This window comes from Calypte anna, chromosome 8 (assembly GCF_003957555.1).
Source record: "Calypte anna isolate BGI_N300 chromosome 8, bCalAnn1_v1.p, whole genome shotgun sequence".
Taxonomy (NCBI): Eukaryota; Metazoa; Chordata; class Aves; order Apodiformes; family Trochilidae; genus Calypte; species Calypte anna.
The window spans coordinates 3,062,739-3,082,282 of NC_044254.1; the positions used below are offsets into that span (position 1 = coordinate 3,062,739).

At 42.6% G+C, this 19,544-nt stretch overlaps 1 protein-coding gene across 4 annotated transcripts; it reads left to right on the top strand.

The window, feature by feature from the left end:
* The first annotated feature begins 748 nt into the window (after positions 1-748).
* On the top strand, positions 749-18,559 carry IVNS1ABP (influenza virus NS1A binding protein). 4 transcript variants are annotated; one of them, XM_030455679.1, is made up of 15 exons: positions 749-1,085; positions 6,977-7,219; positions 8,483-8,606; positions 8,889-9,058; positions 9,146-9,221; positions 9,913-10,086; positions 10,463-10,588; positions 11,973-12,080; positions 14,146-14,272; positions 14,817-15,041; positions 15,208-15,329; positions 15,497-15,623; positions 15,712-15,843; positions 15,999-16,172; positions 17,126-17,407. In XM_030455679.1, exons 3-15 carry the CDS (start codon positions 8,496-8,498, stop codon positions 17,377-17,379), a joined length of 1,926 nt encoding a protein of 641 aa, XP_030311539.1. In that variant the 5' UTR covers positions 749-1,085; positions 6,977-7,219; positions 8,483-8,495; the 3' UTR covers positions 17,380-17,407. The 4 variants fall into 4 exon arrangements, with proteins under 4 accessions (XP_030311539.1, XP_030311536.1, XP_030311538.1 ...); XM_030455676.1 differs by having other exon boundaries at positions 762-1,085; positions 8,479-8,606; positions 17,126-18,559; XM_030455678.1 differs by lacking the exon at positions 749-1,085 and adding an exon at positions 6,227-6,412 and having other exon boundaries at positions 8,479-8,606.
* Positions 18,560-19,544: the final 985 nt, after the last annotated feature.

Below are 19,544 nucleotides of genomic sequence, written 5' to 3' on the forward strand. Positions count from 1 at the left end.
ATAAACATTTTTGGTAAACTGGGTGCCTTTGTATGCAGATACCTTGAACTACAGATCGGAGTGCTGAGACGAAAAGGCAACCCTGAGACTGGAAAACAAAATGATCATAGAATTTTTAGGTTGGAAGAGACATCCATATGATCCAGTCCAACCTTTGACTAACACCACAGTCAACTACTAAACCATGTCCTTAAGGAGCAGGCCCTAATGCCTTTCAATGCCTCCATTTTAATGAGCCATTCCAATGCCTGACAATCCCCCTCAGTGAGAAAATATTCCCTAACATCCAGCCTAAACCTCCTCTGGTGCAGCTTCCATCCATTCCCTCTGGTCCTATCACAGTTTACTAAGGAGAAGAGGCTTTTTCTTCCTCACTCCAACCTCCTTTGAGGGAGTTCCAGGGAGAAGAGGCTTTTTCCCTCCTCACTCCAGCCCCCCCTGAGGTAGCTGAAGAGAGCTGTAAAGTCTCCTCTCAGCAGGAGGGTTTGCGGCTGAAACCCAAGAGTAACAAAATCATTTAGCAGCTGTAAAAACACATCCCAGGCGAACATCCCCAGCTACCCTTTCACCTGCGGGTCCCGCTCCTCACCTACAGCTCCACACACCCCTCACTCTCCTGACCGTCGAGCTCCATTTTCCCGCCTCGCCCTCAGGCGGGCAGCTCGAGCCGCAGTGCCTCCTCCCGCGCCCGTCACCTTCCGCTTCCCCCTGGGCCGGACTCGTTTATTGGCGGCCGCCTCAGCACCGCCCTCTCTCCCCTCCCCCTTCTCCTCTTTCTCTCTCCCTCACGCCCCGCAGCAGGCGGAAGGTTACAGCCTTCAGAACCGCTCTCGCTCGGGCCGAACCGGGTTTCTCCAGCGGCCGACAAGGACCCAGCGGCGCTGTCTGGTTCAGCTCATTTCTCCGCTGCCTCATTCCCTCCCTCAGCAGCGCTTCGCCTTCCCTTCCCTCTGTCCTCCGCCTTCCCTTCCCGCTGCTTTCCGCTCGTTCTCTCCGGCGGGCTGGGCTTGCGTCTTCGCGTCGGCTTCCCCCTCAGTCTGGAGGCTCTCAATATGAACAGCATCGTCTGCGCTGACAGGCACCAGGTACGGCGGGGCGGAGAGACCCCCGGCTCCGCGCCGGTTGTGAGAGGGAGGGTATCGAACAGGAGATCGGGAGCCCTGCGCTTCCCCACCTCGGCCCCGCCGCTCTTTGTTCGGCGCTGCTCAGGGCATGGCGGCGGCCCGGAGCTGCGGGGAGGCCCCGGGGTGGCGGCGCGGGCCGTGGGCTGCTCCTGTGTTGTGGCTTCCCTGAGCCCTCAGCTTGGAGGAGGGAAAGGAGCAGCTCCTCTGGCTCCGCGGGTTGGCTTGCTGCTTTGGGACCCGTGTCTCAAAAGCTGCCCGATTCTCGGGAGTTGATGGAGGAGAATTTGTGTAAAGGGCCTGAGGGCGAAGCCAGGGATGGCCGCGGGGATCTGCAGCGCTGCCTTGGCCCGGAATGGGTTCCAGGGGCTGGTGGGAATGTTGTGTAGCCTTTAGTCCAGAAACTCCTCTTTTCCCACGAGTTGAATCTAGTTCCAAGGTCAGGCGTTGCCTGGCCGCCTCCCTGAGCGCCACGCTGCAATCGCCTCCTGGCACCTTCCTTAAACCCTTGATAGTAAGGGGGAAAGAAAAAACCCGCAGATATCCTGGACTTGGGCTGAAAAATAAAAGCTGTTTCTGGATGAAGAACGCGTGCTAACAGCTGGTTACCAATGTCATGACCCTCCCTGTCATCTATACCAGTTTGAGGAAATAGATAATTCAGAGAAAACAGTGGTTGCCAGTCCACCACCTTAGTGCTTCTAGAGAAAGGCAAATGGGTATGAATCATCAGGTTTGGTGGGTTTTTTGGGCGTGAGGGAGAAAAGTGTAGTGTTGGGGTTTTTTCACAGGTACTTGGACCTAGGAGTAGTATCCCTTTGGCAGTTTTACTGTTCTATCACCCAGGAATACCACAGAGATCAAAACTACTTGCTGCAGTTTCATGCAGAGTGGAAAAATGTTGATGAAATGAGAGGCAAGGTGTCCGAGTTTCAGTATTCTGCCACTCTCCTTATTTGCCCTGGTTTGTGAAGCGTAGGATTTTTTTGTTTCCAGTGATGGGTGTGGAGTCCCACCCATTTATTCTCATCTCTGCAAAATAAGAAACCCAGCAGGATGTTTTGTGTTTTGGTGGTGAGGTTGGTTTAGTTTTAAAAACCAGATTTTGTAGCCATAAACTAACTCCTACAGCACAGGATGCAGCAGTGAGAGAATACTTTCCAGTTAGGAAATGGTATTTAGCTACTGTAAATAGGTCCAGTTTTATTTCCTTGTCCTGGGTTCTTAAGGAGCAGGAGATGGTAAGAAAGGCATTAGCTGCCCAGAATAGGGGGTGGGAGACAGACAAGGACACAAATTGGTTTCCTATTTGTATGACAGACACTTGAAAAACTGTGGGAAGTGTGTATTAGTAGAAAAAAGAAACTTAGATGAAAGGGGGGGGGAAAAAAATAAGGGAAAGAGCTTGAAGTTTAAGAGTGCATATAAGGCAGAAGGTAGAAAAAGAGGTGAGGATAAAAGGGTGTTACAGTGAGAGTTGTAGTTTAAAGAGCAGTACATTCAAGCATAAAACCTGAAAATAAAAATAATTCTCATAATTGTTTTAACTCCACATACATAGTGTGTGTTTGAAAACGTTCTCTAGGCTTGCTCTCTGTAGGGGATGCTCCATGTGTTAATACATGTGTTGTTTCATGATGTTTTGCAAAATTGGACATGGAAACATTTTGTGTTTTTACCATTAAAAAACGATAGTGTAGGAAAGTTTGAGGACACCTGGTTGTATCTTCTGATACAGTTAATAGAGTGGGAGTAGTCATAGATAAGACCTACATTTCTTCTGAGCTAGGCTGTGGAAAGCCAGACAGCCCACAGAAACTACAAAGCAACAATTGTGGTGTTAAATTCCATTTTTGCCTCACTGAATCACAGATGTCAATCAGCTATCCATCATCATATTGACAACTATCAATTATTATTCAAAATATTAAAAAGTATCTCCCCTGAGTTAGTGTTTCACTTGTGAGTCCAAGAGGCAATACTTCAGTCTGCCCAAAAGTTTGTGCAAAATTGGCAAGAAACCAATGGCTTGGTTCACATTTTTAAATGAAATACTGCATGTGGGAAGTATCAATGGATTATACTAAAGATGGGACCTCTCAGGTGGGAAGAAAAATAACTACCTGTGCTGTGAGGTGGTGGCTGTGAGCCCACAGCTTGCATCTCTCCTGAAGGTGGCTCTGAAGAGTCCTAGGGCACAATAAGGGTTTTCAGATTTCAGAGCAATCCAACAGTAATCACCAGGCAGCAGGTTTTTCTGATGTTGGAATGTTTTCTGCAGGGAACAACTGTTTAAAAAAGAATTGGGATCAACAGATTGTAATGCTAAATACAATTAACAATTTGAAGTGGTTTAATTATGACAGTTATTTGCTCATGTAATCATGTTTTGGTAGTATTTGCAATCGCAAGGCATATAAGAGGATAGCATAGTGAAGGGTGAGAAGATTTGGTATGCTTGGTTTTTAGGCAAGTCTTTAAAATGCATCTTGAAATAGCTAAAAAGTGAAATGGAGAGATAAGTTAAAAAGAGTGAATTTTATCTTCTGGAAGTTGGTTATGTGCAGCAAATCCACCTCTATATATTATGGTCCAATGGCATGTGTATCCAGCAAGTGAAAATCTCTGTGCATACCAGTAACTATTTAGAAAACACATTTTGGAACACAAGTTTAAATTGAGAACTGGGCAGACATTTGAGTACTGGCATTCCTCTGCTTGAGTACAGCCATACCATTAAAACATACCATGAGAATGCTGCATAACTTCTCTGTAGTGTTATACCTAGTGTGATCAAACTCTGAATCAAAGGTGGTGCCTCCAGGATCAGCCCCAGTTCCAAGCCTGAATATTTAAACTAGAATGAAAATCCGAAGTTTACATGTAATTTTATTGTCTGCTTCATTTTAAAAACAAGTGCAGGAAGTAGGCTTGCTCTCAACTAAGAATTTTCTCAAATGAATATGTTGTTCCCAATCTAGAATGCTAATTCTGTAGCTTTTCATGTTTGAGTAATTGCATTTTGGTGGAGCTTCAAACTAATTATTTCAGAGGCATATTTCAGACTTCATACTTTATCTGGCTGACAGTGATCTGTCAGTATCACACTTGGTTAAAAAAATGTAAGAACTTGGAAGATAACAAAAAAAGCTACTGACAGTACTTAGTGTGGTGAGCAAGAAGGGAGTTGAAGCAAAGGGCTGGAAAGGTAATGACAAAGTTATTTAGATGCTTAAAATAATTAAATAAGCTTATTTGCAGTACTTGTTTATAATGTCAGAGCAGAAAGTGCAGCATTCGTAGCTCTTAATTGAATTTTGCCTGATTGTTTGGCTTTTGTTCTTGCAGCAGAAAGTAATGAATATGCTCGTGCTATTTAATTCCATTTTCCATAGTCATATTAGCCATGGTTCACATAGTAGTATTGAACCTTTGTGGCAATAATTAAGACTTTTTAATCCTAAGATATTCAGATTGGACAATGCTACTTAAGGTGCATAAATGCAGAGTTTAAGGTTTTGATCTCATTCACAAAGGAGGGCTTTAAAAGAACAATCTTCCATTTCAACCCAGAATTATTTTGGACGTCCTTTGTAGGTCTCAGAAGTCATAAGCAGGTACATCAGACCAAGATGAAACACTGCACTTGAAATAAAGTTCCTCTGTTACAGCAGAACGTGGAAAAGCACACAGAGAGACGTAAACGGAAAGAGGGTGATCCTGGAATTCAGTTGAAATTGTTTGACTGGTCATGTAACTTGAAATCTCTCCAAAGCCTCAGTACTGGTTAATAGTATCAATCCCAGTGACTGTTGTGCAGGGGAATGTATGAGATGTCTGCTTGTCTGAGCTGTGGTAACAATATACATTTAATTTGCTTTGGTAATTGTGGACCACTACTGAGTTAACATGATATATTCTTTGAGACATCTGGAAGTTGAGAAAGAGCTGGTTTATCACCAGGGTGGAGTGGTGGGATGTGTGCACTTTCTGCTCACAATCGGGCAAGTGGTTGCCTGGGTGAAACCTGGACTTCTCTCCCTTTTTCCTTTTTAGCTGCTTGTTGTGGTTGTGTTTTGCTGGGTATGTCTAGCCATCATGTCTGGATAATTCCTACAGAAAGAGAAGATTTAAAACCTGAAATTATGATAAAGTCAGAGGTCTCTTAGTCATAGCTTCCTTGTGCATTTGTGGAGTCTTGACATATAACTTCTAATAGATGTTTATAACTTTCTTTCTATGCTCATTCATGGCAGTGCTTGTGTTGAAGTTGTATCTCTGCATCTTTGCACAACAGAATTTTTCAGTTCAGGTTAATCTTTGGGGAAGGTTTGGATGAGTGTTTGCTTCTGGTTTTGAGAACTGGAAGGGTTTGATTGCTTTAGAAACTGCAAAGGTTGTGCCAGTTGTACCTACAAGAAAAGCATTGACTTCTTAGTTAAATGCTTGGTAATTAGAGCTGGGTTTCCATTTCATAACTTTCCTGTAGGATTATAAAAAGAACATACATACATTTACTCTCTGGACATTTTTTCCTAGCATTGCAGTGTAGAAAGTTCTAGTCCCTGGGGTTCTGTTCCTGCTGCCTTCCCTGCATCAGAGGGTACTGTGTTACAGTCAGCCACCATTCCTGGTCTGGGGCATCTGCTTCCTCCTTAATATATGTGTTTGTGCCTGTTCTAGTAGCCAAACTCAAATTAATACTAATTCTTTCAGCCTGGTTATCTGCTGGCTGCAGTATCCCATCTTCAGGGTTGGAGGGAGCTCTTGATGCTGGAGTTTTCTGTGGTGATGTTGTGGGATAATGCCCCCTGCTGCTCTTAGGAATCGACCTTAGTTCTGGCTGATGAGCTTCTTAGAGACCAGGGGAGGTTACAGTTCCTCCCAAAATAATCCCAGTGGAATCCCAGTGGAAGTGGGGTCATGAGGCTCTCTTGTCATCACCATAGGTGACTCAATTTCTGAGGAGGAGAACTGGGCTGCACCTACGTTCAGGAAACCTGATTCCCAGTGTGGCATTTAATTTGTAGACACAAATATAGTTTTGGAACTGCAGTGGGAAACCCAAGTAGACGAAGTGACTTATGTTTTCCTGAGGTGGCATCGGGGTCATGGAAAGTTCCAGAATGGGAGTTTGGTGCCTGTTCATGCTGCTGCTCCTCCTCCTTTTCTCCCCTCCCCTGAAAAACCCGGCATAAACAGCCCACTCACCTGCAACATCCCCACAAAGCTGCCTGGCCAGCACTGCCAGGGCAGAACTTCACCAGGATTTAACAGACTCTGCTGACAGGGTAACAAACAGACTTTTCATCTAAGAAAGTTTTAATTGAAATAGCAATTTCTGACCTTTTTTGGAAGTACTGGAGTCATGCTCAGTCATTACAGACTTGTCCTTAATTCATCTTCAGACCGTTTTAGGCATGCAGTGGAAGAAGGATATAAGTAGATGAGTACAGGAAAAGCAAAAGGTAGGAGGCATGTGGACTGTTTGCTTTTCTTTCTTTTTTTTTAACTTAGTCATTTTTGTTGTGTTAAGAGTTGTCTACTTGTTTAAGCAAGAATGATCTAGATGTGGGAAGTGTTGAAGGTTCAGGTTGGTGAGGAATAACCTAAAAATGGGATTTAGCTATTCTGCCTTTTTTTCTAAGCACTAATTTAGCCACTTGTCCCCGTGGGTATAAAAAGTGATGTGGCTGATCTCTCATTAAGCATGAGAATATATTGAAATGTTTTGGTAGAAGCTTCCAGGTTGCTTTCTTTCTGTGAAGAAAAACTTGTTTTGGTCAGGAACTTTATCTGAGATACATATTGGTGTTACATATTTTCCTTACCTGATAACTTTTCCTTTATTGCAGGTTATGATGCATGATTATCACAGAAGAAATTCATGTCTATAGCTTTTAAGGACTTGGTTACATCATCTTCAAGCCTGATAGTTTTGGAATCCATATTGCAGCTGCAAAGACACCTTTGCTTTTGCATGCCAACAAACATCTTCCCTGTCAAAAGAAACTGAAGAGCTCTGTTTCAACACAGTGATAACCATTGGATTATTTTAAGATCCCCCCAGTTAAAATTTACAGTAATATATTTGCAAGGTAAGTTGACACTGTTAACTGTAAGATGTTAATAGTTAATAATTATGTTAATGGTTAATACTTTTGCTGAAAATCTGACTTTTAAACCTTGCTGTCTTTTTTTTTTCTTCTTTTTGATAAATCAGAACAAATGAAAGTGTATGCAAATAATCTTTGTAAGTTAAGATTTTTGTTGCTAGTTTAGGGTCAAATGCTTTCAGTAGTCAGTGAATTTAAAATAAACAGGCTGAGGCTATAATTTTGGGGGCTTGCTATTTTTATTACTGATTTTTACTACCCACTTGTTCTGTTTTGGGAGTCTTCTAGTTTAGTCTGATGTTTTTTCCTAAACTTAAGATAGAAATAGAAATTGTTGCTGGTAATATTAGCATCCTACATATTCTTTCCTCTGAAATTGTTGAGGGAAGTGTGTTTTTGCATATGTTATCAGCTCAAATTTGAAATACACATATATTAATTAATATTTCAAATTCACTAAGTCACATTAGGGTCACATTTTAGTTAATAATCTCCCTATTTGTAAAGTGGACTTTTCCTAAGACTTTTCCTTTTTCCTTAGCTAAAAAAAAAGGAAACAATTAAATGATTTATAAAATCCAAATGAAAAAGGTAATTTCCTGGAGTCATTTTTCCAGTCTTGGTCTGTTACCTGAGGCAGGATGTTTGTACATGACCAAGATCTTCAGGGGAAGTTGTTTTAGCTTTGTGATGACTTAAAATACATGGTCATTGTTCACAATGTGTTTAATTCTGTCTGTAATTAAGTCAATATTTACAAAACTAAACAAACAAAAATGTTTCTACAGCTATTCTATTCTTCTACCTCACTAATTACTTTAACTTCTCAGTTACTATTTTTCAACAACTGGCTTTTGGACCTGTGCACAAATGAAACTGGCCAGTTATGACAGATTTCAGGCGGTGAGCAGAAATTAGTGACCAAAGCTGATTTTTACCAAGGGGAATAAAGCTTCTTGTGGTCTCCCACTTGCTTCTGTGGAGCTAGTACAGCTTCTGCGTGGAGTTGTGGAGTTGGTACCCACAGAAGTGATGCTGATGAGTTAGAATTTGTGGCCTCACTCTTTGAAAACTCTCAATCACAGGACTGTTGGCCATGTGGACTCATCAGCAAGCACCCTTCCAGGCTTTTCTTTCATTAGTTCTAAATTCCCCATGAACGTTTGCAGAAAATGTGTTAATAGTACTTCTGCACTGAAGTAAAATACTGGATTTCTAAACTTGATACATTCTGTTTTCAGCTAGACCAACTCTCAAGATGATTCCCAATGGATATTTGATGTTTGAAGATGAAAACTTCATCGAGTCATCTGTTGCCAAACTCAATGCCTTACGGAAGAGCGGTCAGTTCTGCGATGTCCGTCTGCAGGTAACTTGCTGTCTGGGGTTTTTGTTACACTTTGTGCCTCCCTGATTCTAAGGCACAAGATTTTTACAATAATATTTTTCTGAAAAATGCAAACTTTTTTTCTAATCAGACAGACTTGCTACCATTTTTTTCAACTGGCATAAAATGGAGACTGTCTTGATTTGAAAAATTGATTTGAACTGTGATGTTCACCTGGGTAGAGCTTTCTACTATTATAATAAAAACATACTTTAAAAAAATTCTTACCACTCTGTGGGTATCTTTTTTGTGTTTTAAATCAAGGTATGTGGACATGAGATGCTGGCACACAGAGCTGTGCTAGCTTGCTGCAGTCCCTACCTCTTTGAAATCTTCAACAGCGACAGTGATTCTCATGGAATTTCCCATGTTAAATTTGATGATCTCAACCCAGAAGCTGTTGAAGTTCTGCTGAATTATGCTTATACTGCTCAGTAAGTAGTTTTCACAGAAACTAGAGAGAACAGATTTTAATTTAAAAAAAAATCAAAATAATGAAGATAAATTTCTTTCTTTAATAGGTTAAAAGCTGATAAAGAACTGGTGAAAGATGTGTACTCTGCAGCAAAGAAGTTGAAGATGGAGAGAGTTAAGCAGGTACAGTTCTCAGCTCTTCCAGCAGTCCATTCTGCTTTGTCAGGCTGACAGGTTTTTGGTGTTAGTGAGACAAAAAATTATTCTGTGGAAAAAGTGCTAATTTAGATGCTCATCAGCCTTGTATTGATTTGAGTGATATGTGTTGCTTCTGCTTGGGTTATCTTTGTGCTCAAGGGTTCTCTGAGGTTAAATTTTTGTATTTGTGCATTCACTTAAGCAAAACCTATAAAATCACAGCTGTCTCCTTACCTCCAGGTTGTGTCCTTGGGTGCTTTGGGGGGGCACTATGTACCCTGTAACTCTGGCAGTGGTATCTGAAAAAAAGAGGAATCCATAAACACCTGAACATGCGTTTGGTAGAGCTTGAAGTCAGAAATACTCTGACACAAATAGGGTTACCTTTGCCAGGGGAATGGGGATTCTGACCTTTAGTTGACTGCAGATAGGTTGCAATTTTGGAGAGGTGTTTAATAAATGAGCATGGGGTCAGTGTGTATCTGGAGTTTTTTAGTGGGTGTGACTTCCAAGATCTAACTATTCCTGTGGAAAGCAACACTTGCAGCTCTAGCACGGGGGGAAATGACAAGACAGTCACTGTTCTACTGCTAGAAAACAGCTGTTGCTATATGTTGGGATGGATAATTTAAATATATAAAAACTTTGTCTACTTGTGAACCTTTTTTCTTCAAAGGTTTGTGGTGACTATTTGCTCTCCAAGATGGATGTTCAGAGCTGCATCTCTTACCGGAACTTCGCAAGCTGCATGGCAGATTCACGTCTGTTGAACAAGATTGATGGCTACATTCAGGAACATCTCTTAAGGATTTCAGAACAGGAAGAATTTCTCAAACTTCCACGGTTAAAGGTTAGCTGAAGTTTGTAGACTTAGTTCTGATACATAATTTCCAAAAAACAACCCAAGGGACAGCTATTCTGGCTTCCATTTGGGGAGTATTCACTGTACTGACTTGTTACCAGCAGGCTGAAAATTCTGGATCTGTGTAGTATCCATGCTACTGTGAACCTTCACAGTATAGGATATATACTGTCATCCTTTCTAAGCATGACAGATAACTGCAGTTGTACTTAAATGTGCTTCCTCATTTCAGTGGCACAGGCTGAAAGCTCCTTGTGGATGGTGTTTTCTAGTACAGTAGAGTAAAAAACCATAATGTTCAGAGTGCTGCAAATATAAGGGTAATATCTATACAGTAAATGGCTCTTTCCTCTCTTAATTCAAGCTTGAAGTAATGCTGGAAGACAATATTGGGCTACCCAGCAATGGCAAACTGTACACAAAGGTAATCAACTGGGTACAGCGCAGCATCTGGGAGAATGGAGGCAGCCTGGAAGATTTGATGGAAGAGGTTAGTCTTTAAGAAAATGGGATTAAACATGGTTTTTGCTTTGTTGTTTTTTGTTTTTTTTTTTTTAAAAAGTCAATATGAAGGACAATCCCTTTTCCTTTTAATTTTTTTTTTTAACTGTGACCCTAAAGAATTTAAATTTTACTGTAGGTACCCCTAAGCTGAGAAACTGGGGGGGTGTTCAGGTGAGCTGAATGAACTGTTCAGTCTGGTCTTCTGCTTTCCTTTTTTTGCTCACTACATGCTGTACAGTAACCTCAGAGTGGCGTGTACCTTGCTTTAGAGTTGGGGAGGTGGTACTAAAAAAAAACTTGCCTTAGATTCTTGATGTTTTCCTTTTGCAGGTTTTTGCTTGTAAATGCAAAGTAGGTAAAAGCTTCTAATGGTTGTTCCTCCCCGTTGATTTATCTCCCCATAGGTTTATTAACAAAACTAGGATACCAAGGCTGAAGAACCAAGAAGAAACCTCAAGTGTATTGACACGTACAGAAGCAGCAGTCCTGCCCCAGTTCTCCTAAGAAAATCCGCTGTGGGCAGAGAACGATGATGATGATTTAATGGTGTTTACTTACTCCTTTACAGGATACATTCTTTTAAAAGTTGTCTGTTATTAAATGGCTTTACTGGTGAATACTAATACTGGGCAGTATTGAATGGAAAAGTTAGTGGGGAAATCTAAATTTTGAATTGGCTGGAGAAACTTAACAAAAACCCCATGAAAGATCAACGTTTTTTTCCCAGTTTGTTGTGACAAGGATGAGGTCTCCTCAAACACTTGTATAGGCAAAAGTACATGTTGATGCTGTCATGTATTCTTAAGTGTGTATCTCCTTTTGGAATGACTCATTTTAAAAGCTTTGATGGTGTTGAAATTCAGCTGCATTTCACTGAAGCAGTTGCATCTGATGTTTAGTTGTGGGCAGCAGTTTCCTCCAGAACTGAAATTTTGTGTTGTCTTCCCTCATCCCCATACCTTTCTTTTAGAGCCCACTGTTGACTTCTCTAACTTTTTTGATCAAGATAAATCTGTGTATTTTTCAAAGCAGAAAACTTGTTTGCGGGGATAACGAAAATGCTTGCATGAGACTGAATCTGTGTAATTCTGCAAATTAATGTGCCTCTTGCTTGTCTAATGTTTCTGTGCTGGAAAAACAGTAGAAACCCTTGGAAAACGAAGATTTCTCTCAAGCTGAGAAAGTAAGGAGCCTTCACCCCGTGTTGGAAGAGTGCCACCATGACATCTGCTTCCTTTTAGTTTTGTCATTCTGCTAGATTGAGATGGGATGACAAGAAGTATGCTGGCTCCTGCCTTTTGTAACTCTACCTGTAGCTGAGGAGCACTGGAGCTGGTAGCCACATGGGTATTCTGTTGTTGTTTTTGCAGGTTCAAACGCTGTACTACTCAGCTGATCACAAGCTGCTTGATGGAAATCTGCTAGATGGACAGGCTGAGGTGTATGGCAGTGAGGATGACCACATTCAGTTTGTGCAGGTACAAATTGCAGACAGCCTCAGGTAACCCCAGGTAGACTTGGAACAGCTCACAGCACACCTTGTGTACTGCAGCAGAGAAAGCAGCCACAGCTGTAATGAAGAAATATGTAACAAGAAGGTCTTTCTTGAAGCTGCTGGAGGAGATAATTTAGTTTGTTTGTTTTTTTTTCCTGGCAGATCAACTCAAATCCTTTGCAAAATGGGATATTTTAGGTTTGACTTCAAAATAATTCTCAGACTCTTAGGACAGGTAGAAAAGCAGCCAGCTGTAGCGAGTCAGCTCTGGCTGTGCAGAGATACTCAGGAGACTGTAAAAGAATTGTGGACTGCTTGGCTTGCACTGGACAGTGGTATATGCCTCTTGTTAACTTCTGGCACAGAAAAAGATTCCAGACATAAGTTCTAATCCTTCAGCTGTCAGCTTCCATTTCTTTTGTTCAGTAGCACTAGTAATGTGCAAAAGATGAAAAAAAGCACTAGGTTATTTCAGATCTAGAGACAGCCCATGTCTTGACTGTCTACAAATCAGTCTGGTGCTTTTTGAGATGACTTCTTTATTTATTTATTTTTTTTAGTTCTTGCCACTTAAAATAATCTCAACTTCTGGAAAATACATAGCTTAGCACAATGGAGGCTGTTGAAGAAACAAAAAATGAGCAGGGGCTACAAGATGTAAATTATCATTTGCTTTATACAGACTGAGGGGATTTATATTCACTTAGTTAAAAGCAAATATATTGTAATATTATAACTCATAATAGTGGAATGTTCTGACTTGAAAGTACACTTGAAATTTCTAGTAAGTAAAACACTTTCCACCCTGGAATGTGGATTTTAGAAGGGAAAAGAAGGGAAAATGAAAAGCCAGATAATTTTCCAGTTTCTTAGTTGTTTTTAAGAAGCCTTCACAAACTTCATCACCTTTGGACACCACCTGTAATGAGAGGTGAACTTTCAGGAAGTTCATTTTGAGAAACAGGGTCAAGTGTTCTCAACTTTCTTCTTTTTTAAAATCCTTCCTGGTAATAGAACTTGGCAGCTTTAGAAGTTGTTGATAGTTAGGAGAATTAACACCAGAAACCCATAGATGGGTCCTTAAAAAATAATTTGAATTGTTTGAATTATAAAAGTTTGTAATTTCTGTGACTGTCAACGCAATTTAAGGATAAGAGAATAAGCTCTTAATTGGATGAAGGTTCAGAACTAATGAAAAAGCTATCCATAACCTAACTGGTTTAGATGCTGAGCTGTCAAACTCTGTGTGAAGTTATCCATGAGTTGGATGATGTCTTTCAGAGGCCTTGAGACAGTTTCCACAGAGCTGGGACTTGGGAACTGTGCAAGCATTGCAGACTTGGTGCTGTGGTCAGAAAAATGCTGCTAAACAGGATAGATGTGATGTAAACTTCTTGGGCTTGGTTTTTACAGTTCAGAAAAAGCTTGAATGACCTGACCAACTGTTTGGTATAGTCTGAAATTTTTGGGTTTTTTTTAAATTGAGCAAAATAGTGGAAGCTTCAGTAAAGTTTAATTGAAGAAAAGAAAGCAGAAATCTCCTGCTAGGAGGAAGTATCAAGGGAGTGAAATCCAAGAAACTGCTAATCCAAGTACAGAGAGGAACTGAAGTGAGATTAATTTCTTTTCAGGGAATGAAAAGAATGGTTAATTCACTTCCAAATATCATATAATGACCTCCAGTTCTACAAGCAGAGCTTGGGAATGAGGCTTCTTGTTTGTAGACCAGTTCTTTCCAAATGGATGTAGCTTTTACTGTGGATTTTAAAATCCTGCTGGTCACATTCTCTCTTCTGGGAACTGGAGCTGATTTCCAGTCAGACACCAGCAGTATAAAGGTGCAGTGAGAGGATGAAATAAGTATCAAGGCCACTGTTGCTGAGTAGGCAAGGTTTTCTGATGAAAACTGAGGTATGCTGTAAATGCTGCTCTGCAGTGGTGGTAGACAAAGCATTCTCTCAAACAGTAACATTTTAGCTCAGAGAAGCACAGGTAGAAGGAGGTGTAGTCTCTGGCTAGGTTTCTGTAGATGCCTTTTGATTTTGCAGAAGAAGCCACCACGTGAGAATGATCACAAGCAGATCAGTAGCAGCTCCTCTGGAAGTCTTTCTCCCAATGCTGCTCTTCAGAGCCCTAAACATGAGTGGAAAATCATTGCTTCAGAGAAAACATCAAGTGAGTAACTGCAGCAGGGTTTGTCTGAAAGATGTCTGGTATTGTGTAGCTCCTGCTTTCTGCTCCCTTGGGACTTCCTTCAACATCTGTAAGAAATGCACAAGTGGTTTTTCTCACTGATGAAAGAAATCAAGTAAGTTGCCCAGTAATTTGTGGGATGTTTCTGACATAACTGGGATAATTTACATCTTGATTCCTTACAACCAGGGACATCCCAGATCCCACGGTGTGTATAACCTATCCAGAATGTCCTAAGGAGGAGACAGCCAGTCTCTAATTAATCAACAGAGCTACTTGCTGTGTGTGTGCCAAGACACTCAGTCTCCTGGCACATCTTTTAGATTGCTGCCTTAAGTCCTTTGAGCACTGCATTATCTAAACCTCATATTTCTCAGTGACTGGGCTGACACTTAGAACCACTAACCATAAAAAATTCCACACTTAAAAAGGAGAGAAACAAAAGCAGAAAAGCTCAGCTGGCATTCCTTTAAATCCACCTCAAGTTGTGTTACAGTGGTGGCCTCTCCTTTTCTCCTGCTGCCAGGTAACACCTACCTGTGTCTCGCTGTCCTGGATGGGGTGCTCTGCGTGATCTTCCTGCACGGACGGAACAGCCCCCAGAGCTCTCCCACCACCACACCACGGCTGCTGAAGAGTCTGAGCTTTGAGCTGCAGCCCAATGACATCGTGGAGAAGCCAATGTCACCAATGCAGTATGCTCGGTCTGGGCTGGGCACTGCTGAGCTGAATGGCAAGCTCATTGCTGCGGGTAACAAACTGTAACAATTCCTTAAATAACTTCTAACAATTCCTTAAATAACTTGGGGCTGGGGGGAAGGAGAGGGCAGTGGCTGCTTCACTTTGTACACTGTGTCGCAGTTCTTCAACATTATAGCACTCGGGCTCTGAAAATGTGCTCCCCTTGGACCTTTCAGGTGGCTACAACAGGGAGGAGTGTCTGCGCACCGTGGAGTGCTATGATCCAGAGAAGGACACGTGGACATTCATTGCTCCAATGAGAACACCAAGAGCTCGGTTCCAGATGGCAGTGTTAATGGTGTGTACTGGGTGGAAATCAGATGGAATATGTGTTTGGAACTAATCATAAAGCAGAAGCAATGGGGCTTGTTTTACAAAATGGCAGAAGTTGTTAATTGCTACACGGTTACTGAAGTGCTGCTGCTGAGAATTGTTGTGTCCTTACATGTGGATTCTTTCATTTAGGGGCAGCTTTATGTCGTGGGTGGGTCAAATGGCCACTCAGATGACTTGAGCTGTGGAGAAATGTATGAGCCAGAAATTGATGATTGGACTCCTGTTCCTGAGCTGAGAACCAATCGCTGCAATGCAGGTAACACATCTGCACTGGGCTGACTGCTGGGTTCATTTAAAATCCTTCATTCATTAGCTTAACTTGTTATTCTTTGCTCTGTGAATAGGAGTATGTGCCCTGAATGGTAAACTGTACATTGTTGGTGGTTCAGATCCTTATGGCCAAAAGGGACTTAAAAACTGTGATGTGTTTGATCCCATAACAAAATCTTGGACAAGCTGTGCTCCCCTTAATATCCGTAAGTCTGCTGTGTGCTTTGGGAGGGAGGGGCAGTGGCAAAACTGCATGTTTAAAAGCAAATCCAAGAAAAAAGGTGTTTTAAATTTCATCTGCTGTGGCACAGAGTTACAGCAGGGTGCTGTGCAGGGCTGTAACTGCTGGCATTGGTTGCAGGGAGACACCAATCTGCGGTGTGTGAGCTGGGGGGATATCTGTATATCATTGGAGGAGCAGAGTCCTGGAACTGCCTGAACAGTGTGGAGAGATACAACCCAGAGAACAACACCTGGACTCTGATTGCACCCATGAACGTGGCTCGGCGGGGAGCTGGAGTGGCTGTTCTTGATGGTAGGATGCTGTGTGGCTTCTGCAGCTGCTTGTGCTCCATAGAGCTGTCATGCTAAGCTACAGTGCAAGTAGGGTACAAAGCAGGGAGAAGATGGTACCGTAAGAACCTGGTTGTGCCTCCAATAGAAGAGAAAAAGCAAAACAAAAAACCTACTTCAGGGCCATTCCCTGCCACCTCTTTCCCAGACATCAGGCAGCTTCAGCAGCTGCTCTTGGACTTTGAAATAATTTCCAGTCAGCTCTAATGATGATGATAAGGTCAAACAATTGGGTCAGTGCTGTAGACTTGAATGAAGGCAAAGGTTTCTGATCCAGATCCTGAAGTTCCTTCCTGCTGGCTTGTTCCTCCCTGGAAGGGGGCTGTGTCTGCTGTCACCCCAGTGCTTAGGGCTGAGGTGATTCTGCGCCTGTGCTCAGCCCTGGTGAGGCCACAGCTTGAGTCCTGTGTCCAGTTCTGGGCCCCTCAGCTCAGGAAGGAGATTGAGGTGCTGGAGCAGGTCCAAAGGAGGCAACTGGGCTGGGGAAGGGACTGGAGCACAGATCCTATGAGGAGAGGCTGAGGGAGCTGGGGGTGTTGAGGCTGGAGAAGAGGAGGCTCAGGGGAGACCTCATCACTCTCTACAACTCCCTGAAAGGAGGTTGGAGCCAGGGGGGGGTTGGGCTCTTTTCCCAGGCAACTCTCAGCAAGACAAGAGGGCAGGGTCTCAAGTTGTGCCAGGGGAGGTTTAGGTTGGAGATGAGAAAGAATTTCTTTCTGGAGAGGGTGATCAGGCATTGGAATGGGCTGCCCAGGGAAGTAGTGGATTCTCCGTGTCTGGAGATCTTTCCAAAGAGCCTGGATGTGGCACTCAGTGCCATGGGCTGGGAACTGCAACGGGAGTGGATCAAGGGTTGGACTTGATGATCTCTGAGGTCCCTTCCAACCCAGCCAATTCTGTGATTCCTTTCACTAGGAAAACTCTTTGTGGGTGGAGGCTTTGATGGCTCCCACGCAGTGAGCTGCATGGAGATGTATGACCCCTCCAGGAATGAGTGGAAGCTGATGGGCAGCATGACAACTCCCAGGAGCAATGCTGGCATCACCACCGTGGCCAACACCATTTATGCAGTTGGAGGATTTGATGGCAATGAATTCTTGAACACACTTGAAGTCTACAATCCTGAGTCAAATGAATGGAGCCCCTACACAAAACTTTATAAGTTCTGAAGTGAATTAAATTCCCTTTTCAAACAGGCTTAGTGATGTAATTGTGTTTCAGTAGAGGTACAAATATGAGTAGGGTTGGGGAGGGCATAGATGTTGCCAACAGCAACACAGAGCTTTTGCATATTGCATATTAACATGCTGTACATACTTGTTTTGGAAAGAATATCAGATGAAAGGGTTTTTTATGTATCTTAGAACTTAGTTTAAAGGGTTGGGATTTTGGTTTTTTGTTTGTTTGGTTTTTTCCTAAGATTTTCAAGATAATGCAAGAAGAATTAGACTGGCATATTGTTTTGGGAGCTTCCCCCAGGGTTTGTTTTTTCACTGCATGTTAAATGACTTCCTGCCCCAAGAATGCATCTTGCAGGAGGTTTAAGGGTTATTGGGAACTGTTTTTTCATGAAGCCTTGTTTTCCTTCAGTAACTGGAACAATCTGTAACAAGAAGCCTTATTTAAATAGATATACTGGCTATTTTTTTTATTAAAAAAAGCTAACAAGTCTGCCAATACCTTATCTTTTATGATTGCCTTTTTATAACAGTTTTTATATGCTCAGCAGAGTGTTCTATCTGTTGACATGAAAACAGCAGATAAATGTTTATTGAAGCAAAGAGACAACCTTGGAGTTTGTGGAGATAAAGTGGGAGAACTGAGGTGTGTGAGCTGCTGAGCTTTGTCCTCTGCTCCAGGAGGGTAAAGTTACTCAGCAACACCTTTGTTAGAGCAGGATGGAGCTTCTGAACTGAACAGCTGTGACTTGGTAGGGTGGAAACATCCTTTAGGCTCCCAGTCTTTGGACAGAAGGGCAGCAGGTGCTTTCTGTACAGCAATTTTGTTACACTGGGTGAGTTATCCTTTGTAAACTACTTCATTGTGGGGCTGGGGCGTTTCTCATGGTTTTTAAAACTCTTGCCAGTTGGCAATGAAAATGTGTTCACCTGAATAGTCATAAGTTCATTTTTCTAATAATGCAAGCTGAAGGTGTGAGAGAACATGGAAAACTTATTTCATATGTGCTCATTTAGTTCACTCTGTCTAGTCCTAGGGATAAGAGGGTGGTTAGGATGATGTGTTTCATGTGTAGTGCTGCACATCTAACTCCCAGTGCCAAAACTAGCACTGACTGCTTGCTGCTGATGCAAACACATTAAAGGTACATTTTGGGAAATCCTTGCACCACAGGCTTGCCATGATGTCTCTGTGTCCTTTTCTTTAGTTTACAAAATTAAAACAGATCATTGTAGGGTTAAGACAAAGTAAGATAGTTAACTGCTGCCCCTCCAGCTGTGTCCACCTCCTGCCCATACTGAGAGTTACCCTCCAGAGCTGAGGGTGAAGGGCTTGATGCACCACAGCTGCTGGCTGGGGAGACTTGAGCTGCTTCCAAGCTCTTCTGGGGATTAGTTTGCTGAAAGCTCTGTGCTAATTAAAACGTGGTGCTCCAGAGGTGAGATGAGAAAGGGGCCAGGTGAGCTTGAACTAAAAAAAAATGTAACACCATGGGGAGAAGAAAGACTCAGTACTGTTGTGGTTGGTCTCCACATTCAGCCATGGACCTTGGCACTAATCAGGAAATTCAGCCACCAGTGATGGCACAAATGTTGCCTGACTTAACTGGAGCTGTCTTGATCCTAGCAGCAGGAACAGACCTGTACTATTGAAGTGATTCCACATGATCTGAGTGATTCTCACTGTAAGTGATTCCAAGGCAGTCCTGCAGAGGCAGAGGCTGAGCAGACTCTTACAGCTCTGCACTGGAATAAACACCTGGCCCCAGAACTGGAGTGATGATTCCAAATTCAAGAAGAGTCTGGATTGCCAGGAAGCTGAACATGAGCCAGCAGTGTGCCCAGGTGGCCAAGAAGGCCAATGACATCCTGGCCTGGATCAGGAACAGCGTGGCCAGCAGGTCCAGGGAAGGGATTCTGTCCTTTGGGACAGAATTGGGCACTGGGATGGGCTGCCCAGGGAAGTAGTGGATTCTCCGTCCCTGGAGATGTTTAAAAAGAGACTGGATGTGGCACTGAGTGCCATGGGCTGGTAACTGCAGTGGGAGTGGATCAAGGGTTGGACTTGATGATCTCTGAGGTCCCTTCCAACCCAGCCAATTCTAGTATTCTAAGACAGGATAATAAAACAGAGGGGGTGTCTGAAGCTCTTTCAG

Coding starts and splice junctions, on each gene's coding strand:
- IVNS1ABP (XM_030455679.1), top strand. CDS start 8,496: ATGATTCCCAATGGATATTTGATGTTTGAAGATGAAAACTTCATCGAG. Junction 9,059..9,145: donor AATTATGCTTATACTGCTCA/GTAAGTAGTTTT, acceptor TTTCTTTAATAG/GTTAAAAGCTGATAAAGAAC. Junction 15,330..15,496: donor TCCAGATGGCAGTGTTAATG/GTGTGTACTGGG, acceptor TCTTTCATTTAG/GGGCAGCTTTATGTCGTGGG.